The sequence below is a fragment of the Pithys albifrons genome, chromosome 5 (assembly GCF_047495875.1).
Source record: "Pithys albifrons albifrons isolate INPA30051 chromosome 5, PitAlb_v1, whole genome shotgun sequence".
NCBI lineage: Eukaryota > Metazoa > Chordata > Aves > Passeriformes > Thamnophilidae > Pithys > Pithys albifrons.
In genome coordinates this window covers 25,441,801-25,466,796 of record NC_092462.1, presented here as the reverse complement: position 1 = coordinate 25,466,796, position 24,996 = coordinate 25,441,801, and the positions used below count along the sequence as shown (strand labels likewise).

General features: G+C 41.3%; 1 protein-coding gene across 6 annotated transcripts in view; it reads left to right on the top strand.

Annotated features, from left to right (window-relative positions):
• The first annotated feature begins 2,457 nt into the window (after positions 1–2,457).
• PPA2 (inorganic pyrophosphatase 2) overlaps positions 2,458–24,996 on the top strand; it is a 35,915-nt gene continuing 13,376 nt past the window's right edge. Inside the window, exons 1-9 of one of the 6 annotated variants that reach the window (XM_071555952.1) lie at positions 2,458–2,569; positions 3,947–4,012; positions 4,550–4,614; positions 5,065–5,112; positions 6,262–6,306; positions 14,729–14,782; positions 17,825–17,944; positions 20,377–20,463; positions 21,756–21,882. In XM_071555952.1, coding sequence (XP_071412053.1) covers positions 5,095–5,112; positions 6,262–6,306; positions 14,729–14,782; positions 17,825–17,944; positions 20,377–20,463; positions 21,756–21,882 — 451 coding nt within the window. In that variant the 5' untranslated portion in view covers positions 2,458–2,569; positions 3,947–4,012; positions 4,550–4,614; positions 5,065–5,094. Of the gene's footprint in view, positions 2,570–2,701; positions 2,856–3,946; positions 4,013–4,549; positions 4,615–5,064; positions 5,147–6,261; positions 6,307–14,728; positions 14,783–17,824; positions 17,945–20,376; positions 20,464–21,755; positions 21,883–24,996 lie in introns of those variants that run through there. The other 5 variants (XM_071555953.1, XM_071555950.1, XM_071555949.1 and 2 more) reach the window with 5 other exon arrangements.

Genomic DNA, 24,996 nt, shown 5'->3' with positions numbered 1-24,996 from the left:
CTACCCCTGTTAGGTAACATGATGGCATCAATTTATGCATCTAAATAGAGCCTGCACAGAAACTTGCTTATATTTCATAAACTCTAAGTGCTTCACAGCTGATTTCCCATTACAGATGAGAGAGCTTTAGGTAAGACCATGGTCACAACACAAGGCAATGGAGAACTCTGAGCTCAGACTTTGTGCATCTTATAGTGGCTCATGGCCACTGCAATGTATTTCACTTTCAGGCTTGTATAGGGAAATGAATATGTACTGGACTCCTACTAGAATAACCTTGCACCCAACTGTTAGCTCTGCAAGTGTAAAAATACTCTGTGTGTGCTCAGTAAGTGATTTTTAAAGGCTCTGACCTTCCACAAATGAAATCCAGATTTTTGAGAACTAAGCAGAGGCAGAAGACTAGGTCTATGGCACATGTTTTCTTTTAACCTTGCCCATTTCAGCAGCAGGCCACCTCAAAGAAAGCACATAATAATAGATTTTATTATAATAGAAAAAAAATAGGTTTTCCATTTTTTAATTATTCCACATCAAAACCAGATTATTTGCCCTCTTGACAAACTTAAAAATTAGTAACTTCACAGACCTTCCAGTACCTGAAGGGAGGCTACAAGAAAGATGAAAGTCTTTCTACAAGTGTGTAGTGAGAGGACAAGGGGGAATGTCCTCAAACTGAAAGAGGGTAGGTTTAGATTAGATATTAGGAAGAAATTCTTTCTTGTGAGGGTGCTGAGGCACTGGCACAGGTTGGCCAGAGAAGTTGTGGGTGCTCCATCTCTGGAAGCATTCAAGGCCAGGTTGGATGGACCTCTAAGCAACCTGATGTGGTGAAAGGTGTTCCTGCATGTGGCAGGGGGTTTGGAACAAGATGGTCTTTAAGGTCCCTTCCAAACCAGGCCATTCTATGATTCTATGAAGAATTTCATCCCTACATGTCCAATGGAGGGGATTACTCGTTATAACCTTGCATTTGACGAACTCAGTGAAGAAAGTTGCCAGCTCCTCTAGTGAAATATGAACTATTTTGTAGCTTCTGCAGAAGTGGGCAATGGACCTGCAAAGTAGCCTGGAGCTAAGTCTGTTGCCACAAATACAGCAAACAGTGGCACAAATCAGAAGAGATCAGAGCTTCCTTTTTACTCCAAGCTTTCTTGTAATAGAAAATCCACACACTAGACTACAGCTCTCTTAAAGATCCAGAGCAGCAACTAACACATTTCAGTGGAGCACATGGGGGAACAGTGACTGAGGCCATCATAAAAACCTCTTCCTCTAGTGTGAAGTAATTCTGTGTCCTTACTGCACACACTGAACATACAAATCCTGACTCTTTTGAAGACTCATCTACCAAAGTAATAGAGGGAAGAAATAATGGGAAGAAGTATTTATATACTGTTTAGATCTGATGGAAGAGGTTGACTTAGCCTTTCTGCTGCAAATAAGTAATTCCCAATAACATTTAAAATACCGTATAAAATGAGGGTAACATGGAGCTATCTTGCAGAAATCTTTCAGGATAATTCAAATCACAGTTAAAATTCAAAGCTAATATTGACTACCTATAAAAGCAAATACACAAGATAATTGGCTTGGGAATTAAGAATGATGATGCCTCAGTTTCTCCATCAATGAAATGCAAATAGTGGTATTTGCCTCTTTTCAGGAATTTTTGAAAGATCCACAAATAAGGAGCACTCAAAGAACTAACACTCAAAGAACTAACACCTTATTGACAGGAAATTAACTTGAAATTGTCCTCAAAGATCAATGAAAATGATCAAAGAAATCACATCACATGGCAACCCATACATATAGCCCAACTATAAATTGTGCAGACCCAGACTGGCTTGGGTGACATAAAACTGTGTGCCAAGAAGACACAAACAAACTAGGGAGCAGCAGGATAGGGTCCTCTCACAGCTATGCAACTCAGGCAGGGATACTAACCCTGCTACTATCACCCCTAATTTTGCATTCACACTTTTGACAGGGTCACAGAATGCGGCAGTTTGGAAGGGATCACCAGTGGGCCAACTGGTGCAACATCCCTGCTCAAGCAGCGTCATCCCAGAGCACACAGCACTGGATCGGTGTCCAGACAGTTCTTGAATATCTGCATTGGGGAAACTCCATGCAGTCTCTGAACAGCCTATTCCTGTGCTTGGTCACCCACACAGGAAAGTTCTTCCTTGTATTCCAGGTGGAACTTGCCATGCAGCAGTTTCTGCCCGTTGCCTTGTGTTCCATTGCTTGGCACCACCGAGAAGAGCCCAGATCCACCTTCATGGCCACCGCTTGCACGCAGCAGTGGGAGCACCTCAGCCTGGGTACAGGTGGGGTGCGCCCTGCCCAGGCTTGCCTGGCTCCCGCTGGGGGTGCCCTGCCACCTCAAGGGAGGTGGGGGTGGGGTGGAGTTTTTATTATTATTTTCATCTCGGTGGAATCCTGCCTTGAGGCCGTGCACCGCACAGCCTCCTGCTCCGCCTGACGCGCTCCCGTGGCCGCTGTGTCTGCGGGACAGGGTCCGGGACAGACGGGGCAGGGACAGGCAGAGCCTCGGCGCAGGGTCCGGCGGGGCCGGGGGCGGGGCAGGCGGGGTAGGGACGGGCAGAGCCGGGGCAGGGTGCGGCAGGGTCCGGCGGGTCTGGGTCCAGGGCAGGCGCCGGCGCAGGCCGGCGGGCGCAGGAAGGGGAAGGGAAGGGGCGGGCGGGCCGCCGCCATGATGCGGGCGCCGCGGGGGCTGTCGCGGCTGCTGCAGGCGGCGCGGGGGTGGGGGTGCCCGGGCGCCATGTCCCGCTACGGCACGGAGCAGCGGGGCCGGCCCAACTCGCCCGATTACCGCCTCTACTTTAGTAAGTAGCAGCCCCCGGGCTCCATGAACCCCTTCCTTCCCCGTCCCGCGGGGCGCACGGAGGCTAAGAGGCGCCAGCGGCTGCTTCCCGTTCCCGCGGAGGCTCCTCGGGCTGCCGAGGTGTCGGCCCCGAGCTTCCTCACCCTGCAGGGGGAGAGCAGTGTTTTTGGGAGAGCGAGGGCGGATCCTGCAGAGATCCCGGCTTTTGGGGGGATGCTGGGCCTGCTCAGCCCCGGCCTGGCCCCGGCCCCGGCGGACGCTGCCGTGTAGCGGCCCTGGGTGCGGGGCTGTGGCATACCGGGGACAGCCCTGGCAGCCCCTGCGGTGTGACAGCCAGGCCTGTCCCCTGTGACCAGGGCAGCCTTCCCTCCCTCCCTCCCTGCGGGAACGTCAGGAGCTGGGGGCTGGCACCAAGCGTGGGCTCCTGCCCCGAGGCGGAGCCAGCCAGGGGCTCGGCGAAGGGTGGGCAGCGCTCCGAAGGCTGCGCAAGGCCCAACGAGAGCCGAGGGAGCGCAGCGTTCAGCATTGCGCGTTTTTGTTAACAGTGTTGTCTGCTTGTGTGCCAATTGGCTAGCAGTGGTTTTCGAAACAGCGTTACTTGTTTGGGTGCCAGTTGTGTAGCAGTGAGCAGGTTTGTACGTTTTTGGTCCATTGACCTACAAGCAGCCAGTTGTGACGTGCGTGTACCCGGCCGGCGGAATTCCTGCCAGAGCTCCCTGTGCTCGGTCCCGGGGGGTGCCAGCGCCGAGCTCATCCAGAGAAGGGCACTTTATTGAGTGGGAATAAACAGCTCAGCACTAAACTTTGTTTTATTTGGGTGGAGCATCATCTGGGAAGCTTCCAGGAGTTGCAAATCAACTGCATTTACTCAATTTTCCTGAGATGGTCAAAGTACAGTCCTAAGCTAAGTGGGGCTCCTTGTTCTACTTTTTCCGTTACTGTGAATAGGGGTGCTAGCAGAGGAGAAATTCCTTGGCATTTGAGTTAGCATTTGCGCTGTTTTGTTGCGGTACTTGAGCTATATTGAAAAAGTTCAGTGGAGTAGCTTGAAAAACTTAAGTGTCCGCTCCAATGAATTTTGTTTCTTTCTAGAATGGGAGCAAGGCTGAGGTGCAGATTGAGTCCCCATTAATCACGTCAATTTCTGCTGGTTTCAAGGTGTGGTATTTCATATCTAGGGCCTTGAGCAATTATTCCATCCATCACTCACTCTTTTGATCAGACTTAGTCCTGCTGTGTTGGGGGATTTGCTCTTTGTGGTCCTGAAACTCAGTTTATTAGAAATACAGTGAAATCATACTATTCTGAAACCCAGATAAATTCGTTTATCACTGATGGAAATGAGGGTCTTTTGTTTGTTTTTTTTTCTCTCTATTAATAGTTGGGTATGGGCAGTGAAAAGAGCATGAAAGGATCTTCTCATCTTTACATAGCTTCTGTTGCCAGTTAGTCAGAAGATAAGCATAGTGTTGAATATTAGAGCAATAAATTTGATTGTCATGAATCCTTGTCAAAACAATCAAATTCCTTGTCCTACATGTAGGTTATTTTTTAGCACTCAAAATGAAACATCAGCAAAATCTTAACTGATGCATAGTTGTAGCATGTATACATTTCTGTATTGCATAATATTTGGCAACACCAACATGCCATATCATTAGGTTTGCAATGCAACTTCTTTATTTTGTCTTTCAGAGACTGCAGATGGTAAATATATTTCACCATTCCATGACATTCCACTGTTTGCTGCATCGAAAGAGGTATGTATTTGTGCCTTGAAACACAATTAATTTCAAGGTGCTATTAGTTTCAGGGTTTAAAATCTTTTGTGGATAATCAATGGGGAAATGTATAGTGCGAGAAAGGACTACTCTAACCCAGGCTGATTCCTTATGTAATACAGGCACAATAACTCCAAATTTTCTCTGCTGACTTCAGTAACTTGCAATGAAACGTAATGATTGCTGTGTAGACCAGCCTAGGTGCCTCTTTAAGTCTTCAAGTGATTGAGGGTGGGAGGAACCGTCACTATACCATGTGATAATTCTCTGTGTTTAACGTTTGTGTTTATGTGCACTGGAATTAATTTTCTGTTGTTACTCTTTTTAAATTGGCAGTTTCCTACATCTGCAATTAAAAGTGTACATTTCTTTGTAGTAGATGTACAGCACATTCTTGTGTAACTTCTGGTGTACGTCTTTAATTCCCAGAAGGAGCATTATAATTGGAAGGCGACAGCAATGCCCAAGAGAGAAGGGGTAATCACACCTTTGGAGAATGGCAGTGCCTGAGGTGCAGCTGAGCACTTTCACGTCTGGTTAGCCACCCTCCCTGGGGCTTCGTTAGAGCAATAATGAAACGCCTGTTTCATCTGTCACTGGTGGGAGAACTGCCAGTCCTCGATTTAGGCTTAGGTTTGCTTGCCATAGTGTGCTTGTTACACAAACAGGTTGGGAGGGTTTTGGCTGTTTTCTGGATCTGTTGCGGAGTCTCTGTGGGTGATATGAGTGGTGTGAAAGATCAGTATTTAACATGTTCAGATGGAGACTCTCAACTGATGAACCAGTCTTGTGAATTAATAAAACCAAAAGACTGAAAATATAAATGAAACCTTTTTGATCAGCAGAGCCAAGTGCTAGTCAGTGGTAGAGATATGTCATTCAGAGTGTCATTACTTAGATGTCCTGTTCAGTGGGTGCTATTGCTGGAAAAGCAGCGGGCATTTTCATCACACATTCCCTGTTTGGCCTTACTGTCCCTGTATCTAGAGTTTAAAAGTTTGTGGGAGTGGGTTATAGCCTGTGCTTTTTCAGTAGATTAAATTAGAGTACAGCAGTGTGTGATCAATATGGAGAGACTTTAATTTTGGTGTGTGAGCAGGGAAATAGCATTCTGCCCTATAGAGGGCCTGGGTGGGGCAAGGAGGGGAGTTGTGAAGGTTTCTCAATTTTGCCTTCTTTGTAAGAGGACTTAAAAGAGTTGTATTATAGACTTTCCATCCCCTGGTCTAAGCTTTGTAGACATTACTTTATGATGGAAAACTTCAGCTTTACTTTCCATGCTGGTTTTGTTTATTTTGGATTTTTTTTGTCTCCTTCAACTGTATGGAGGGATGACCATGTTTTTAGTTGGTTGAGGACAGGCCTAAATTGCTGCTTAAATTTCTTAGTAGTTGGGAGAAAGTGCGTATATCCTTGTACATTTTTATCTTCCTCTGTTTACATCTCAAAGGTTAAAATTTCACAGTGAAACAGAAGTGAGTATTTTTAAAGTTATAGTTTAGGCCCTTATGCTCGAAAAAGGATGTTTCAATTGCATTGCAAACTACTGTTGTCTGCAGTTATGTGGATACAGTGTTGCTCTCTAATGTTCTTTATACACTTTTTTCCATCACTCTTTCCCTACAGGATAAAGAAATTCCTGCAAAGAGGTCCAAGACTACTGGATCTGAGGTACTGCTAAGTTTGGGGGTTTTTTTTAACTGTTCAATCTCTTTCCAAAATACTTTCATTATTCTGCAAAGTGAACTTGCTCTCAGTGAATAAAGTTGAGATGTCTTCAAATGCAAGTATTTTAGGAGGAGAAGGCTTACAGGGATTTAATATTTTCCTCTTGGAATGGACCAGAAATGTCATAATTCTTTTATTCATCAAGATATTCTCAAAGGCAAACACTCATACCACTCTTTCGGGGGTTTGTTTTGACTGTTGCAGTGTACATGTGTAGATCTTTTTTTGCTATTACATTCAGAAACATTTGCAATGAAACTTCTGTTAATGAAATATTCATTATGCTCTGTGCATAATCTTTGTTATAGATACAGAACTTGAGAAATCCTAAGTATATTAGGACAGAAATTATACCAAATATGTGCTTTTCAGAACTGAGGATATGTTGTTTTCTATACTCATCTGGGAAGCCCAGAGGGAGAAAAATGACCCCTAGTGATGGTTCAGCATTGTCCAGCGCTGAACTTAAGCCCAAGAGAAGCCCAAAAGACATGGAGGATCTGCTCAAGCTTTTTTTGTGAAATAAGAATTGTTTATACAAGTGTCTTTTCCAAAATGTAACATTTTTTGCTCTGTTTTACCTGGCGTAGGCTTATCTAAAACTTAGTAGAAGAATGTGAAAGAGAAAAATGAACCAAACTATCAAATTACATTTTAAGGCCGTGATATATGTATGTGTGTGGGTGGGTGGATGTATGTCCCAGTCTTTATCTTCTCATATCTGTTTGGCCAGTCATATTGCAAAACTGTAACTACCCATCTGATGTGAAAGAACTGCCCTAACTGTCTGGGTTCTCACAGTTTTGCAACGAGTGTGTGGTACACTGGTTCTTCTGCTGTACAACAGTCCCCACAGTCTTGCATGATGTATTTCCTCTCCCCTTGCTCTGTGATTCATTCAAGCTATGGTGCCTCCTAAGTAACGCTTTTTAGATTTCCTGTAGCTTGATGCCCATTTAGGTACAATTTAGTTGGCATAGAGTCATGCCTGAAAGAGGAATTATTCAGGCGAGAAGTCTACTGGCACATACTCTTTCTCAAAAATCATTGTCTTGCAACATCAGTTCTTATTTCCTGCACTTGCTGGAAGTCAAGTATTCTGCTTCTTGCCTGCTTATAAATACCATGACAGTACCTGCCAGGTGCAAAGGTGTTTTGTGCAACATCTAAAAATGTTTGAAACTGCATTTGTCTGTGCAGTGAGAAACATGATAGCTTGTTGGAAACTGTGTGTCTAGTGGCCTATGGAGAGAGGGAGTGGAAATGCCAGTGAGGCTGAGCAGCTCTTGCTTTCTGAGCTGGTGTGGTCTCGAGAGCTGCTTCACAGAACTCCTCTTGTGAGAGAGCTCTGGACTGTGGTTTAATAGAACTACAGAAAATGAGCAAAGGCAAATGTACGTTTCAATCTCAGTGGGCTCCTGATGTGAGTAAGCAAACAAATATGCAGACTACAAGCTTCCCAAACATGCTTGGTCTTTACTTAGGTGGTGAAATGTGAGAACACAAATTGTTTAGAAAGTGTTTTTTCATCATCATCTTTGTGAGTTGGTGAGGACAGAGAAAACAGAGGGATCTTCATGTTCAGGAAGGCAGTTTCTTATGCTGGGCTCTTCAGCAGCTCTCCTGAGCTTGGCTGGATGAGAAATGCATCCTTGTGTGCTTGTATGCAGGGAAAGCATAGCTTAATCAGGCAGTAAGGGAAAACAAGGAATTTAATGTCATGTACTGATTTCAGAAGACCTTTGAAACACTGTACTCCTTGTTCTTGTCTAGAGATGCAAAGGCTGCTGTTAATACCTGGTGTTCAGTTGATCCTTGTGCTGAATTTGACCGGAATTCAAAGGTGATAGTTCTCCTTGCCCTGGAAACACACTGACATCTTTAAAACCTGTGCTTTTAGGGTGGCAGTTACTTGTTACTCTCCACAAGGGCAAGCCCTGTTAAGAGTGTGTGTTAAATTATGCTCAGCTGGTGTTCATCAGATGGCAGTCTAGCTGTGGAAAATGAAGATAATTCTGCAGGAGTCTCTTCAGTCTGTCTAATCTACTTTAAATTGTCCTTAGTGTTCCTGATGCCAGAAAAGAAGGTCTCAAAGTAGAGGATTTTCAGCTTTCAACAGTCATGGGACAGGGGAATGTGCATCCTACAGGTCTCTGTTAGCTGTTTTGCAGTCTCAGTTTGTAGTTCTGAAGGAAACATACTGGTGTTTCTGTATGAACTGTTTCACTCGTGCAACCATTTCTTGTAACATTTCACATCTTGCCAAATGTCAGTTAAGTGTAGCTTTGCAGACACTGCTGCCAGCTGACCTTTTTGCTTTTGCAGAGGATTTTTGGCTGTTTGATGTCTAGAGAAGCTGTGCCGAAAGAAATCATATTCAGCTCCAGTCTCAAAATTATTAGCAGCTTGCAATCTGAACCTCTGCCTTGCCTTAAGCATTGCAAGCACTCGGAATCCACTCCTGCACAAGTAAGTCTCTGTGAAAGGTTTCAAAAGTTTCACATCTGTAGCTGAAGAGCAGATGTTTCTACTGCGGCTCCAGTCAAAACTGTCAGAGCCTGATGGTTGAATATGGCCATCCACAGCTGGCAGGAAGAGGATTTGAACAGGTCAGCCTTTCCTTTTTGAGACAAATGTGACATGTTGCTTCCCTGCTGTAGTGAAAGGGTTTCTAATCTACTTGTCATTGTGTATCTTTGGTAAAGCGTTCACATCTCATGTCATCCAGAAGACCCAGGTGTTCTTGAATACAGTTTTATTTCAGATCTTGGTCCTGGTAAGGAATCTGTCCCAGCATGTAGAGATTATAGCCCTCTAACTTGCAGACACTCACAAGAGCATTTGAAAAAAGTAGAAAGAAACAAGTCAGCTTTTGTTTTGTTGCATCCTGTGGCTTGCACAATGCTGGGATGCCCTTCTGAACTTCAGCGGAGTTGCTTCTGTGAGGGAGAAACTTCTGATAAATTAACTAGTCAGGTGAGTTACAAGGGGTTATCAGAGTGGTAATGCAGTCTGAATAGGTGATCTTACAGAGGACTTTATGCTTTGAACAGTGCTCAAACCTGATGTCAGAGTTGCCTTATAAAGGCAGCATGTTTCTTAAGAAAGTAAAAGCTGTCATAATTTTCTGTGCAGAATAGATACACGCTTTGTACTGACTTCATATTCTGTCCTAGCTACAGCCTGTGTCACAGTTCTTGATGATACAAGACATTTTTCTGATACATCTATATAACCTGAGCTATAATATGCTCATTATGTGGTCAGGGACTTGTGTTCCAAATTTTAGATTATCAGTGAATCTTTTACTCTGATGCTTGAACTTGTCCAGTCTTTTCCTATGAATGTGTCCACCAAGTGCAGCATTGTGTTGTGTTCTTGTAGAGGGACAAATGCTGAGAGTAGAAATAGTCCTCACTCAGCAGTTCAGTTGAAATCTACCCAGGGCAGACTTGGTTTACAGAGAAAGTTACATCAGTGGTTTGGTCAAACTTTAATTCAAATAAATGGTTCCTTAAATTTGAGAAAGTCAATGTTTCATTTTTATTTATGTCATGGTTGTACACTGTAGTTTTGCAGGTGAATGTTTCCCAGAGCTGGTTTATCAGAGCACGTGCCTGACACCAGTGAGATGCCTGTGTGTAAAAACCTAAATGTGGCATTTGTGGCTCCCTTTTTACTGTAACATGAGGGAAGTACACTGTGAGGAGACTGCAGGTACTTTGCATTTATGCTGGGTGCTGCATTCCTTTTTTTTGCTATGTGGCATGTTAATTTATGTTGGAAAAGTTCCACTGACTTCTCATTTAGGTGCAGTCGATTTAGTGTCCAGATGTTGCTGGCATCTGGTTTGTTGTTTTCATTGGCAAATACCTTGTTGCAAGTGTTACACTGGGAATGCTTATAACATGGGCACTCATTTTACAAGGAAGCCCCATTCAGTTTATTTCTGGATATGTTTCATGACAGTCCATATTTTCATTCTCCTTTTTTTTTTTTCTTTTTAAACATCATCATTTGTTTGCACTGCTGCTGGACTACAGCTCATCATTTTCATTCTCATTAGTCCTCAGGTTCATGCTGCCTTGTTCAGTTGATGGTTGATGAGAATCCCTTCAGGGTTGCAAATGAACAGACGGAAAAAAGGAAAAGATAGCTACTTTTTTTTCTCTCTTTCTTCTGAGCTCAGGACTCATGAACAGTGATGAAGAGTGAGCAGCTGCTCTTGTGCTTTTGGATTTTTTAAGCAGCCTACTGTAAAAAGTACTAAAATAATTGTAAACTTTAACATTATCTCTTCTCCTTGTCATTCAAAGTGATGGTGAACTGCAGCCAGGCTGTAAAAAGTGGTAGTGTTTGTCATTTTATGAAATTATGTGAGTTTCTGTTCCTCTCCTTACCTCTTGTGACTTTCCTCACTCTACAGAGGTTGTTTCACTTCTGCTTCAAATTAGCTGAACCTTCGAAATTGAGCATTAAGGGTTGCAACCCTCAAGCAAATCATGCCTGTTTAAAACTCTTTCCTCAAGTGCATGAGCTAAGGAACCTGGAATGACTGGGAAAGGAACAAGAGAGGGAAGTTAGGTAAGGAAGAATTGTTTTGGAGAGGGTATAGGGCAGTCCAGAAAGGCAGAGTGTAAAAATAGTGTCAGAGAGGGGTTTCTTTCCTTTTTTTTTCTTCTTCTGATACTCAGATTTCTAATGACAAACCCTGTTCAAAATGAGTTATTTCTATAAGAAACTGTATAGCCAGGACTAGCAATTATTTTTGACCAGCAGTCTTGGAGAAGAGAATGACAACTAACAATTTACCTGGGTACAACAGTCTGTATTTTCCTTGCATTTCTCAATACTTGCTGTATAAATACACCAAAGTAATTTTGTGTGTCTTTTTATCTTTCTGTGGTTTTCTTATTTCAGAAAAGAAAAACTGTTTCTGTTTTCTGTGTGAGAGACATTTTTGCTTGTTTCAGCAAACACTATATCATGATAGATTAAAAATGATGTTCAGCTGAAATGGAATACAGTAAGTTGCCAGGCAGTGTTAAAGACAACACCCCAATAAAGCAAACAGAACCTAAGTGAGTTCCCATGTGATGTACTTAGTGTGTAGTTCTTAGGAAATAAAGTGTATAATTTAGACATACTGATTGTTCCTACTTACGTAATTTTTAGCTGAGTTTCTTACTTAGTTTTAGGAATTAGGAAATGCACTTTTGACTCCTCTGTGCTGAGCAAATAGATTCCTCCTCCCCTGGCTGCCATCCCCTTTGCAAGGTATAATAGAGCATCTGTACAAATGTCTGTCTTGCATTCACGGTGACCCACAGGCAAACAAGCTCCGTAATACCCTGGGTTGAATGTCCCTCTGGGCTCAGTCAGGGCACTTTCCCGAGCAGATGGTTTCTGTCTGTTTCTCTGAATCTGGGAAACTTTCCTCCTTTTTTCCCTGCATGCTCCAGGAACGCTGTCCTGAGGAGACCATCAGCCAGGCCTCATCTGGCCTGTTGTACAGTAGACTCTCCTGAAGTGGAGGCCCTTCTGCATTAGGTGATTGCAGAGTTGTATTAAATCTAGACTGCAATTAGCGAAGATCTCTGGCAGGCCAGGTGGTTTCTGTTGTACTAAGGCAGTTAAATGGTAAACTTTACAAGCAACAGTTTTCGTTTAATGAGAGTTTTTCTGTCATTCAGAGATGTGTGAAATGGGCTGTTGAAATGGTCTTGCCATTGCTTGAGGTGGTAGAAGAGTTTACTTGGGGCTTTGGTGAGGTGGAACTTTTTGTTTTACTGATTCAAAATAAAAATACCAATTAGCAGATCCATTCACCAGCCCAAACTAACCATTGAATGACACATGCAGGTGGTAATCTGTGAAGACAGGTGGTGTGTGATACTTGCATTTCTGTTTTCAGCTGAGGCAGGGACTGTTTTCAGCAAGGGATGGGGGACAACACTGAAGTGGGTAGAAGGAGTAGGTGCTTGGTCTGGGAAAATAGAAGTGATGGAAGCATTCCTTGGTGCTACTTAGACCAGGAGGGAAACAAGATCGGAAAGATGAGGGGAAAAAACACCTAAAAAACCAGAGGAGTCTACTTCTCTCTTCCTATCTGTCATGATATCTAGTATGTGCTCTCCTTTCCACACCAGTGGATCTAGTCTCACCACTGTGAAAATCTGATTGCCCTATTAAAAAAACTTCTTATTTTCAAATGTAAACACTGTATGAAATCATTAATCTCTTGTAAATGCTTGTGGCAGCTTAGCATTAGAGACAGTACTTTTAGGGAGTTTTTTGCATACAAATTAATCTGTCAGGCTGTTACATTTAAGACTCTTGACAATTCACATTTGACTGATACCACAAATTATGAGGGGTTGGTCTTTGAGCTGAGTTAAATCCCAGTGTTTGGGGGTTTTTTATTTGTGAGAGCAACATTGCATTCATTTCAGTCTGGTTGTTGTCCAGCCCCAAGGGTTGATTTGGTGAAGACCTGGACTAACTGTTGACTAATTAAAGTCTGAAAATCAAGCTTAGAGGCTGCTGAAGGCACTGTATTCAACATGGTGAGAATCTAAGCAATAAAAATACAGGATTGTGGTAGAGGGGAAGACATCATGTATAATTTCAGGAGTAGTTTGTAAGTTTTCTGCCTGTAGTTAGCAGTCAGAACAATTCTTTGACCTGATTGGCAGTTCCCTAAGAGTTTCTTGTCAGCACTGGGTTTCATGCTGTGCATTTCTGTTTTCCAAGTGTTTCCAGATGCATGTGCAGGTTTTATTTGCCTCTCTTCAACCCTTCTCTTACCTGCTGGTGCAGGCGTGTTGTTTTATTCTGTCTGCTTCCTCAGTGTTGACATTTTTGAGCCCTGTTTCTGATTAATTTTGTTTTAACTATTCTTATATACATAAGGTGTACTTTATGTAACTGAAAATTATCTGAAGCACCTTTCTCCTCTTGTTTTTTTTGACCCTTTTTTATTTGGTCATGACCTGATTGGGAAAGCTTGTTCCATCAGACATGCGACTGATTGCAGTAAGGACCTAGTACTTATGGATGGCAGATATAATTTAAACTTACTAGGAATTTGCTGTCAGGATTGTGCACAGCTTGTGATCTCCTAGTAGAAATGCTGAGTGACAGTTGGAATTTTCCTTTGCTTTCTTGATTTCCACATTCTGGGTTTGTTTGTGAGGTTATGATCATAGAACCACTGGACTTACTTTAATCAGACTGTGACATTTACCCTGGCAATGATATGTGTTTGTTGCAGCTGCAGGATGCAAGGAACAAAAATACAAATATTAAGGGTCCACTGGAGCCTTAGTTGTGGTGTTGTTAAAGAGTCAGTGCAAGTCTTCAGTTGGTGCAACGTAATATTTTTTCCTACAAATTTCTGCAAAATCATACTTTGTCTTTCCTGAACTTTTGCAGTTGTTAATACCAGTGTGAGTTTTCTTTGGCTATGAAAAGATGTCCCAGCAATGTGATATTTTTGGGGTTATTTTAGTAATCTGAAATAGATTGTAGATATTCCATGATGGTTTGGTCTAGTTACCCGATTCAGTGAATACTCCACTCCTTGGTAATGCTTAACTCTGACAGCTTCAGAAGAAGAAATCTTATGGAAGTTACACAGAGTTTTTTTCTTTTTGGAAAATGCCACTTTAACCTCCTCAGTAAGAAGGGTGTAGACTATTATTTTTATTCTTATTCCTCCCACATTCCCTTTTCAAGACAGCTTTCAATTTGTTTCTATTAGGGGTAAGGCTGAGACACATGTGAGGTGTCTGTGTCATGTCCTTCCTCTGCCATCACTTTGGATTAGTGTTGCCTCACTTCCGCTATATTTGACTGAGAATCAGAAATGTCAGTGGTTGTTGCATTGGCAGGGACTTTTAAAGAAGTTAATGAGGCAAAATAGGAGGGCCTGAAGGAATAAATCCTTTGGGGAAAAGCCAGAAACATTTGTCCTTTCCACTGCTTAAGGGAACCTAATTCTGTGCTACAGAAACATCCAATCCTCTGGCTAGTAGAGTGAACCACTGCCTCATGGCAAACCATTCCATGGGCATCCTGAACATTTTGTGAAGAGTAATATTAATATGAGAATAAAAAACCATACATGTGTATTTCCACTACTTTTTATTGTTTGTATTCTCAAAGGGGTGGGGTGGGAAACGGATGAACCAAGGAGGCTGAATATTATTGTGTGGAATTAAATGAACTGTACAAATTAAAGAGCTGGAACAGAGAAATGTGATACATGTTACTGCTGAATGTAGAGGAGGGAATTTATGTTGCTGTAAAATACTAATTGCCAAGAGGAATTTCTTTTCAGTTCTGACGTTGTGTTTTGTTTTAGGTCCTGTTTAATATGATTGTAGAAGTGCCTCGTTGGACTAATGCAAAAATGGAGGTAATTAAGAAAAATACCTTGATTCTATAAGTATTTATGGAAATTATGACAATGCAGTGGCTTCTAATAGTCTGAGTTTAATCACAATGTGGATTATTCTTTACACATAAAATCTTCTCTGTTAAAAAATTGATTTGAAATGGTGCATACAGACACTTCCCTTGCAGTTACCAAAAGTGTCTTGATAACCCTGTGACTGGAGAGTGCAGCAAACCTGCAGCAGAATCCTCAAGTACTGACTTTCAGGATGTTGTCCAGCATTTTAGTCTTACTCTTCCTTGCTTATGGAGCATTCCACTTAGAGGATTTAATTCATCATTTGCTCTTTGTAGTGTGTTAGGCCAAATCCTGACAAATGAAGTTGCTAATAAAAAAGCATTTCCTTATGATAAAAAAAAAAACTGAAAAACTTAGGAACCCCCCTGACTGGAAATATCTACTCATGCAGGGAGATATTTCACAAATAGATCTTCATCTGTAGTGTTTGTAAAACAACATGTCTCACCAGGGTATGTCCTGTCTTTCTGGACAGTTGTATTAATTGTAGCAATGCTTCCATATGCTTTAAAAGAAGCCTGTGGTTGAGCTGTTAACTATTTTGATTATTGAAAATAATAACCAAAGAACCTCCCCAGCCTGTTATTTCAGAATTTTGTTTTCTCCTTTCCCTGATGATAGAAAATTATTTGAGCTGTGTTTAACATCATAGTTGTTACCTTAGGTATTTACCTTGTATTTTAACCTGATGATTTATTGTGGAAGCTGAGTTTTCTTTTGTAGAGTTTCGCTTTGACAATTCTGCTTGAACTCTTTGCCTAAAGCTCAGATTATTCTCCCTCCCCTTCCTTTGGCAAATTATGTTAAAGGTAGAAGAGTTTACTCTTCTGTTAGGTTCAGCAATCTGTGGGTTTAGACTTTTCTAGTTGGATAGAGGAGACTAGATGTAGTTCTCTAATACTTCTAATATACTTGGAATTTCCTGCATCAGTCGTTAAGGTGATTGTCTTGCCATGCCATTGTGTCCTGGTGCTCCTTCAGCCCAGACTGTGGTAAGCTGCTGATACATGCTAGTACCAGGTCTTGTCTGCATCTCTGTGCTGAGATTCCCTCTTGTGGAATGGAGATAGTAGGAAATTAAAGCTTGCCTTAGTATGAATGTTACCCAGTATTACATCTTCAGTGACATATCTACTCATCACTTTGTTGTGTTTCTGTTGTTCCCTTGATTTTACTGAAGATGCTTTTCATGAGACTTGTGTTTGCTGCTGTCAGTTACTCCTCTTGGTCCCAGTTTACATCAAGAAAAAGCATTTGTTGAGCTCCACTTCCGTCAGTGTCCCAGGTGGCATATTTAAGGTCTTTGCTGTTAAGTTCTGACCAGAAGCAGGCAGGAACCAGTGTGAAACCAGAAATGTGTGAACCAACATCTCAGCTTTTGGGGAGGGTTTGCTTGTGGAATAAGTACGTGCTGTTGACAGGTTGGTGTGGTGGAATGTCTTGGGTTGAGCTGGCAAAATGCCAACTGCCCAAAGAACAGAGTTAGCCTCTGGCTGAGAAGGGGGAGAAAGGGAAAAAAACCTCCAAAACTGGTTTTGTGCTGAAACTAACTACATGTATTTATGCAGAAAAGAGAAAATGAAGAGAAAACTACAATATAACACACTCTTACACAAGTTATGTATAGTATAACAAGAAATAACCTCTCCCCAGTTAATACAAAGCCCATTACTCTAGATTCATAAGCACTCTAAAAGACACCCTGCAAGAAAGAGAAGGTATAACAACAAAATATTTCTACTTCCCTGAACTCAAACAAAATGCAAGTAGCGGCAGCAGGAGCAGGGGCCTAGCATTGTAGAAGAGCTGTGGCACATTCTTCTTCTGGTGCACCCATGATGAAACTGAACAAGCCACTCCCACACACTGGATTTTACCGCTTTTGAGATGAGGTAGTATGGTATGGAATACAATATTACTGGCTAGAAGATGTCAGATGTTAGCTAGCTCAGCCCAGCTCAAGTCAACTGACAATTTCAGGCCTAGTCTGAACTTTAAAACCTAAATTTAGGCCCACCTGGCTAAACCCATAACATGCAAAAAGGTGGAATTGCTTGGGGATGGCTTTGTCACCAAAGTGACAGAGATGCTTTAGGTAAATGACACAGATGTAAACTGAGTATGGACTGAGGGCTGTGTGCTTATGTGTGGAAGCTACATACCACCTGAGCCAGTGCAACCACTTCAGCCTGCAACAAATAACTTGTCATTCAGATGAGTGTTCCTAAGCAAAAGCCAGGCTAACATGGATTGAATTGTGGTGTGGAATGTCAGAAGGATGGTTACAGTGAATTAGCTGTGGTGGGTAACTCACATGGCAGTGGGTTTGTATTTGAAGTTTTATGAAGGATGACACTATTTAGCTTTTGTTTCAGTCCTTTTTGTTCAGTGTTTCTTTGGGAATTAGAATGCACTCTTCTAATGCTAACTTAACTTGTTCCAGGTCTGTGTTGAGTTGGTATTTGATGATTATAGAGAATTTGTGCTTGCTAAAAAATGTTTCTATGCTGAAAGGTGTTGGAAAGAAGAGATGTGTGCTATAGGAGATCAAGGAACAAGGGGCAACAAAAACATGGAACATTTCCTCTAAGGGTGTCAAACTCCTTATTGTCAGAAGGACTCGTGCCACCATTTGCATGTCTGTTGAACTTGTACTATAAAGTGCAAGAGCTTCTAACTTAAGTTACTTTCAGTATTTATGTTTGGCCATGACAGTTTCCTTATAAATTTATTACTTTCTCTTCCAGATTTCATTTTTTCTTGCATACTTTACAGCATTATTTAAAACCTTAATAAGCTGCTTTTTGAATATGACCCTTGAGATTCAGAGTGAGGCTATCGTACTTTTAATAGTTCTCAAACCACAAGTATTTGCTGCCAGATGAATCTTTCTCACGGTTGGGTATGGAATGAATTGCTTTCCATTTTATCATTCTGCTTCTCTCTCTCCCCCCCCCCCCCCGCCCTTTTTCACGATCTGCTTAGATTGCCACTGAGGAGCCGTTGAATCCCATTAAACAAGATATAAAGAAAGGCAAGCTTCGTTATGTGGCAAATATCTTTCCTCACAAGGGTTATATATGGAATTATGGTGCCCTCCCACAGGTAACATTTTTGTTATAATGGTGAAAGTTTTCTGTCTTCTGTGTAAATTGCCTTGTAAATCTTGGGTACTGCCTGAATGCAAATATGCTGCAAGAGGGATGCTTCTCTTTGATACATTTGTAAATTAGGATTTCTTTATGTTGAACTTTATTGTGTCCATAAATTTTGGTAAGAATTTGGCTGTGGGAGTAAATATGTGCTGTGTTTCAGGAAGGAGTTAAGTGATCAAGAAATCTCAAATCTTAGGCTCTCTCTGTGCTGTAGTGACAGAATTAAACTGTCATGGTCTGCCATTCAGGGATACTTTGTCAAGTATCTCTTCCCTCCTTAAACAAGGCATTTTTTAAAAACTCATTTAGGATTTTCATGTGCCGCAGCATAAATTTTAATTGGTATTTCTTAATATCTTTAACAAAGAGGAACACAAGGGCTGTTCTTTTTTAGATTAAACCTCAACTGCCTTACTTAACTTTGCTCAGAACTGTGAGACTTTACTGATCATGATGCATTCAAAACTTTGAGCCTTGAAAAAGCACAACTAATGGCTGAAATTTTGAGCTAATGAAGAGTTTTAAACTTTTTTCATTTCTGTGAATAACACATTGGACTTAAATTAGTCCTGAAGAACATGATGGAGCTTGAAAAGAGTAATTTATTTTCTTTACACTTAATTGTATAAGCAGTGAACATTGAGTCCTGAAAATCTGCTTAGGTATTTGATCCCTGGAGAGAAGATACTGGGCAGGTGCTGGAATGCAGAAATGAAGTTCTTATCCAGTCAGCAATCTCAGCAGACAAAGTTTCCAACCAGGTGTAGTTGGAAACCAGCAATTCCATTTAGTGTTTTGAAATTTGTGTGCATTATTTTGAACTTAGGGTACTCCCCTCAGGAGAAATGCTCAGCACCTCTTGTTACCTTGTGAGTAAGAGAGGGCTAGAAATAATTGTTGGTTTTATTTTTTAATACAGTAGGTTATTTGTTATCATAGCAGAAGTTGCTGGACTGTCCAGAGAACAATAGTATTCCTAGCGACCTTTGCTTCTAACCTAGAGGTGAAGAAATGCAATTGGTCACCAGAGCAGTGCGTGTATAATGCATGTATGTATGTGTGTATGGCCAGACTTCGTGAACGCAGATTTGGGCAGGGCTCTCCCCACGTGGGTGTGCCCTTCCAGCCTGTGCAGTGGATGTTTTAGTTGAGGCACAGCGTGCGCAGAACTGGCCCCACCGTTTAAGTCCTCAGGTCCATCTGCCACGGCCGAGCGAGCTTGGACGGTGACAGTGAAGTCCTTTGGACTGTCACAGCACCCGGTACTAACCGGGGCTGACCCTGCTGAGCATCCGAGATGTGACGGGATGGGATGGCAGGGAGGCATTGAACTGCCCAGGGACGGTCCCACTGAGACTGGAACTCAGGACCTTGGGATTCAGAGTCCGGAGTGCTCTCCTTTACACCACGGGACAAAAGCACTTTGAAAGAGCATTGGAAAACCAAATTTTAAGTTTAAGTTATCTTTTGACTCCAACATGGTTTTGGTAATGATTTTGCTACCTAAACACCTGAGCATATTCTCTTCACCATTTTGCCTTTCAGTATCAGTCAAGTTCTCAAGAACAATTTTGAAGTGGAATTAGGATCATGGACAGCAGGAGCTAACAGTATAGCTCCTTGTAAAAAAAACGGATTCTAAAATCTGTCAACAAAACTTCATTGGATGTAAAATTCTTAACAGAAACTTCATAACTGTGGAATAAGTTACTCATTACTTGCCAATAAAACAAGTACTGGTCTAGTAATTAAATCAGTATAACTTGGCTGGGATTACTTGCCTGTACAGTGCTCAAAGCAGGGGTTTAAACTTGCCTTTGGAGAAGCTTCTTTGGTCTTAAGCTGTTGGCTGTTCTTGGGAATGTACACATCTCAGAATACTCAGAAATACGTCATGCCTAAATCTAAAATCTTTAAAATTACTGGGTGCTGAAAAATGCATGCCTAAGAGGGTAAGAGGGTGGTTAACTCAAAGTCTCCATATTTTTGGAAACAACATATATTAGTATCATGGTATTTAAAGAGTATAATGAAAACATAAGATCTCCTAGCTTGATCCCACAATCACTAGGAACTAGAAAAATCAATTTTCAGGGACCTCTGATACCTTAATCACTGCAATTGGGTAAAGTGTATCTGTTGAGTCATGGTTGCAGTTAATGGTTTTGTTCCTATGTCCTCAGTAATCCTTGTGTTTCTTGTTCTGAGTTACTCAGTGTCAGTCCATTGTCTGTTCGTTTGTTTTTTTCCTTTTCCCATTGAGCAAGCCTATTCTCAGAAAGCTGATGTTTTCATTTTTTTTATTAATCTTAGTAATTTACTGGTAAGATGAGCAATGATTGCAGTTTAGTTGATAACTTACTGTGCTCTTTCCTTTGGCAGACCTGGGAAGATCCAAATCACATGGATAACATTACAGGATGTTGTGGGGATAATGATCCTATTGATGTTTGTGAAATAGGTTCAAAGGTTTGTCTTTATCACGATTACTTTTAATTTATCAAGGTTAACTTAATAATTTGGTAACAACTCTTGGAAGAGAAGGTCAGATGGAAACAAAAAAAAAAGTGTTAATAGTGTTAGGGTCTGACGAAAGTATAAATAGAGCATCTAAGGAGGGAATAGAAAAGGAAATGGTGGATTTTTAAAAAGGAGGAAATAAAGTAGGATTTGGCAAAGTCTTTGTACTTGATAAAAAGGAAAATAAGAGAACACCTGCTGAAGTTTTGTGGCTGGACATTTGAGTTTTAGGTGAAGAAGAAGAGGCTTAGTATTTTGGGGGATGGAAAAGATTTATTCCTTTTTCCCCTGTTAGCAGTATTGAAGCTATGAATAGGTTGTTGAAAGATGAGGAAGTATGACAGCCTCATGCACATTAAAATTACAAGGTCAGACCCACAAAGGAGATAGGTTTGAGTTTGCCCATAGGTACAAACAGAAGTAAACCCTCTTCTAGAGAATTTGAGAACCTGCTGTCGTGTTGCAGAGTTGTGAGTCACAGAGTAGATGGATAAAAAAGAGGTGCAGAAAACACCATTAATAGGTATAAAGAAAAGGTTGAACTCACTGAAAGAAAATTGTACCTATCTAGAGGCAGCAAAGAATGAAGCAATACTCAGTGTTACCAAAAATAGGATTATGGAATGGATGAATGAGGAGGAGGGATGTCTTGGGATATTTTAGGGTAAGGGGAAATTTAATTGGTGACCTCAGTGAAGGTGGTCACCAATTATTTGAGGTAAGGAGGCTAAAGATTTATTTGAAGGTTCCAGAATGACTTGCAAAGGGAATATTATCTGGTAGGGAGAAGGCTCCTAAGATAATGCAAAAACAGTAGTGTTGATATTTCTGGGTAAGGGCTGTGTGTTTATATGTGTATATTGGAGTCTAGAGGGAAGAACAGCAAGAGATGAATCAGGATCAAGAGTTGAGAAAGTAGAGAGTCAAGAGACAGGAAGAAGTTAAAAACTGAGCTCAAGATACTTTTCACTTGCAGTTTGGAGTAAAGTTCAAGAAAGTGTGGCAGAACTAGGGTAAAAATAAAGGAAGAATTTTCTAGCTTCTTGTCTAGTTAAATGCTGACTGGAGGATTGAGGGTTGAGGAATCAATGGTAGGAGAAAGGCTAGAAATGTTAAATACATATGTACTGGATTTTCAGATCTGTCTTGCAATACTGTTGTAACTGCTGGTCAAAAATGCAGTGACACTATTTTTTTGTAAGGTGTTTTACAAATCTTTGTGACACTATGTTGTGTTTCAGGTTCGTTATTCTGGTGAGATTGTTCAAGTGAAGGTCTTGGGTGTTTTAGCTCTTATTGATGAAGGAGAGACAGATTGGAAGATAATTGCTATCAGTGTGGATGACCCAGAAGCTCATAAAATCCATGGCAAGTATTTTTATCTTATTGCCAGTTATGTCAGCAGCTTGCACAGTAGGATGGTACCTGAGTTTAGGCCACTCAGGACAAAAAGAGGCAGACAATGGGAAGGCAAGGCTTTTCATTTATTGTTGTTGTTGAAGTCAGGTGCTTCCTTCAAGGAGGGCATATGTGCTTTCACACTAAACTGTTTTGAAATGTTTCACTTGGGTTTTCTAGAGGACTTGTCATACAGAAAATCTTTTGACTCCTAAAACACAACTGCCCTAGAATGTGACCTCCTAAAATTACAGGCTTATCTCCTGTGTAGTAGTGGATATTTACCCAGTTGCATTATGTAGCACACTGCTGTTTTCCTTGTTGAATGTTTGTTTTATATTTGCAGGCATTATGTTGCATTCTGAAAAGGCTGTAAATTTCCAGTGTTTTGTCACTTGTAAGTGGGTTACTTCCAGAGTTTGTTTCTTAGTATGAACAGTTAGATTTCACCTTTCAGCTTGAAAATTTGCAAATAAACAAATTTGCTAATGCAGCTCACCCTAATATCAGCCATGATGATAACTAGCTGTGCAGGGGGAAATAACCTGTTCAGACTTGTCCTCCCTTTGACCTTTGTTCTGTTATCCCAGTGAAATTCAAATACAGAAATGTATCTGTGTGTCTATGTGAAAAGCATGCGAGATCTAATTTTCCTTGAAGATGTGTTAGAACTGCAGGGAGTTAGGTTTTTACAGCACAGGTAAAGTGTAGCTTTCCTCTGGATAGATGGAGATTCCCTTCCTCAAATGCAGTGTTTGGGAATCATGAGGACTAAGTGAGGAGGTTTGTCTAAAACTGGTTGTTATGAGACCAAAATGCAGGATCTGCTCTTTGTTGGTACGGAGCATCAAGGCACAGAGCAGCCTTTCTGCAAGACAGTGCTTCTTAAGCAATTACATTTCTCAGCCATAGAGGCTTGTTCCTGGTTTTTGAATGTAAAGTAAGTATGTCACTGGACTGGCCCTTCATTCGTAGTTTTCTTGCAGTTTTTCACATGGACAATACTTGACTTACGGGGAAAGAAAGGGAGGAGATGAAAAGGAAACTCTTGGGTTGATGCTGATTAAAATCTTTGGGCAGATGAATTACATAGTGCTTATGACTCTCTAACTGCTTTGATGGTTAGAGATTAAGAAGTTCATCTTAAGGAAATAGTAATAGTTTGCTATTGGTATTAGTGTCAGTTTAAACCACTCTATAATGTGCAGTGAAATGTCCAAGTGTCAGTAGTTAAAAGACATGTTCTGCTTAAAGTCATAGCTTTTTTTGCATAACAGCTTCTGAGAGACTGTAGTCAGGAAAGTGGATGAAAGAATTTAAAAGACCTCTACTAAGTAGGGGCAAAGCTGTGGCATTTTATTCCAATATTATTTATTGTTTTGGATTAACTGTTCCTGTTTGGAAGCCCTTTGCTTTTTTCTGGTTGGTTGGTTGGTTTTTGTTTGGAATTTTTTTCCTTCCCCAGCTAATGACTGATTTTCGTCAGCTCTGTTACAGCTTTAGTTTATTTGGGAGAGGGAAAGTAAGAGCTTTAGTCTTACTTAAAAGAAAAAAAAGGTGTGGGGGCGGAGAATGGGCAGACTATTGCCTGTAGTTGATCCCTGTGTGTGTCCTTTCTTATCAGAGAATATATGCAAGACTTGGAGAATGGTCCTGAGATTCAGAGAAGTGCAGAAATAAATATCCAGTTTAATATGATTTCCCTTCGGGATTGGAGTTACAGCCCAAAGTTTACAAAAGAAAGAAAAGCGGGGGGAAAAGCCCCATCTGCTTTCACAAAGGATGACTGGCTTGCAGCATTTAACAGCAATCATTCTTCAGTCTGAAAACAAACAAATCTGTTGGAGCAGGCAGTACAATATGTCCTTTTATACTTGTTTTTCCCCCTTCCCGAAGTCATTAATTATTTCAGCATAAAGGGATGGCAGCCACAGATAAAACTGGTCTCTCCTTGGTAATTGGTGCTGCTGTGTTACAAGGTGGCCTTCTGGGCAGGATGAGGCTAAGTGTTGCCTTCTAATCCTGTCTGGTCATTTTTGTATCATTTGTGAAGTATTTCCAATTGGACTGAGAATCACATTTGCTTTCAGCTCAGTATGTGCAGAGCCCCCAGTGAACATTTGGAAAAGATAATTCCGAGACACCAGAGTGGTGATTACTTGCAAGCCCATCCTGAGCCCGCGCAGTGTGTTAACTCCTCTTGCCGCTTTAAGCACACCTCAGGTACTCTGTATGTTCTCCTTCCGGGATTGGGATCATTCTCTTAAGTGCCGTTGATTTTTCTGAGACTTCACAGAACTTAGAACTGAGCAGTGCGAACTTCTGAGCGGTTCTCACTGTTTATTCATAGCACTCCACTGTACTGTGTCCTGCAGCCATTTATTGATAAATACTGACTTACATTGGAAACCCTGTCTAGAACTCTCTCTTTCACACAGAGCAGTGAGAAACTAATTTACAGTGACAATACCCACGAATGATAAGCAATGCTTAGCACCTATTCAAAGGGGAACTGTGGGAATAGCAGGGGCTTACTGTCTTTTTGGACTGATTTTGGAAGTTAATCTGTTTGAAATAATAGCACTTAATTCTAGTGGGCATGGGGACAATCTCTCAGCAAATACCATCTGTATGTCAAATGCAGATCACTGTGTGAGAAAGTTTCTTTTAGACTAGAACTAGACATCTTTAGATTTATCTACCAGCTATTGTCTTTCTGCTCAGACAGTTCCTAGGCAGATGGCCTTTAGTGGACCAGCAAAGGAACTTTAAACCAAGCAAGTCTGAGAAGGGACCTAAAGCTCCTTACAGACTGAAACACTAAATCTTGGTGGTATAATAGTCCTGGTTGATTTTTTTATTATTATTATTATTTTTATTTTTGTTGCCTTTTTATTTGTTTTGTTTTCCTGTTAAATACTAGCTAGGAGTAGAAAGGCTGCTTGTTTGCTTATCTCATAATTTGGATTGAATTTAATACTTTGGAGTTTACTAGCATATCTGATGTGCATTACTAGGTTGGGGTCAGAAGAGAGGAGTGGTATTTTCATGCTGTGGTTTGGCCCAAATGTATGTGCATCTTCA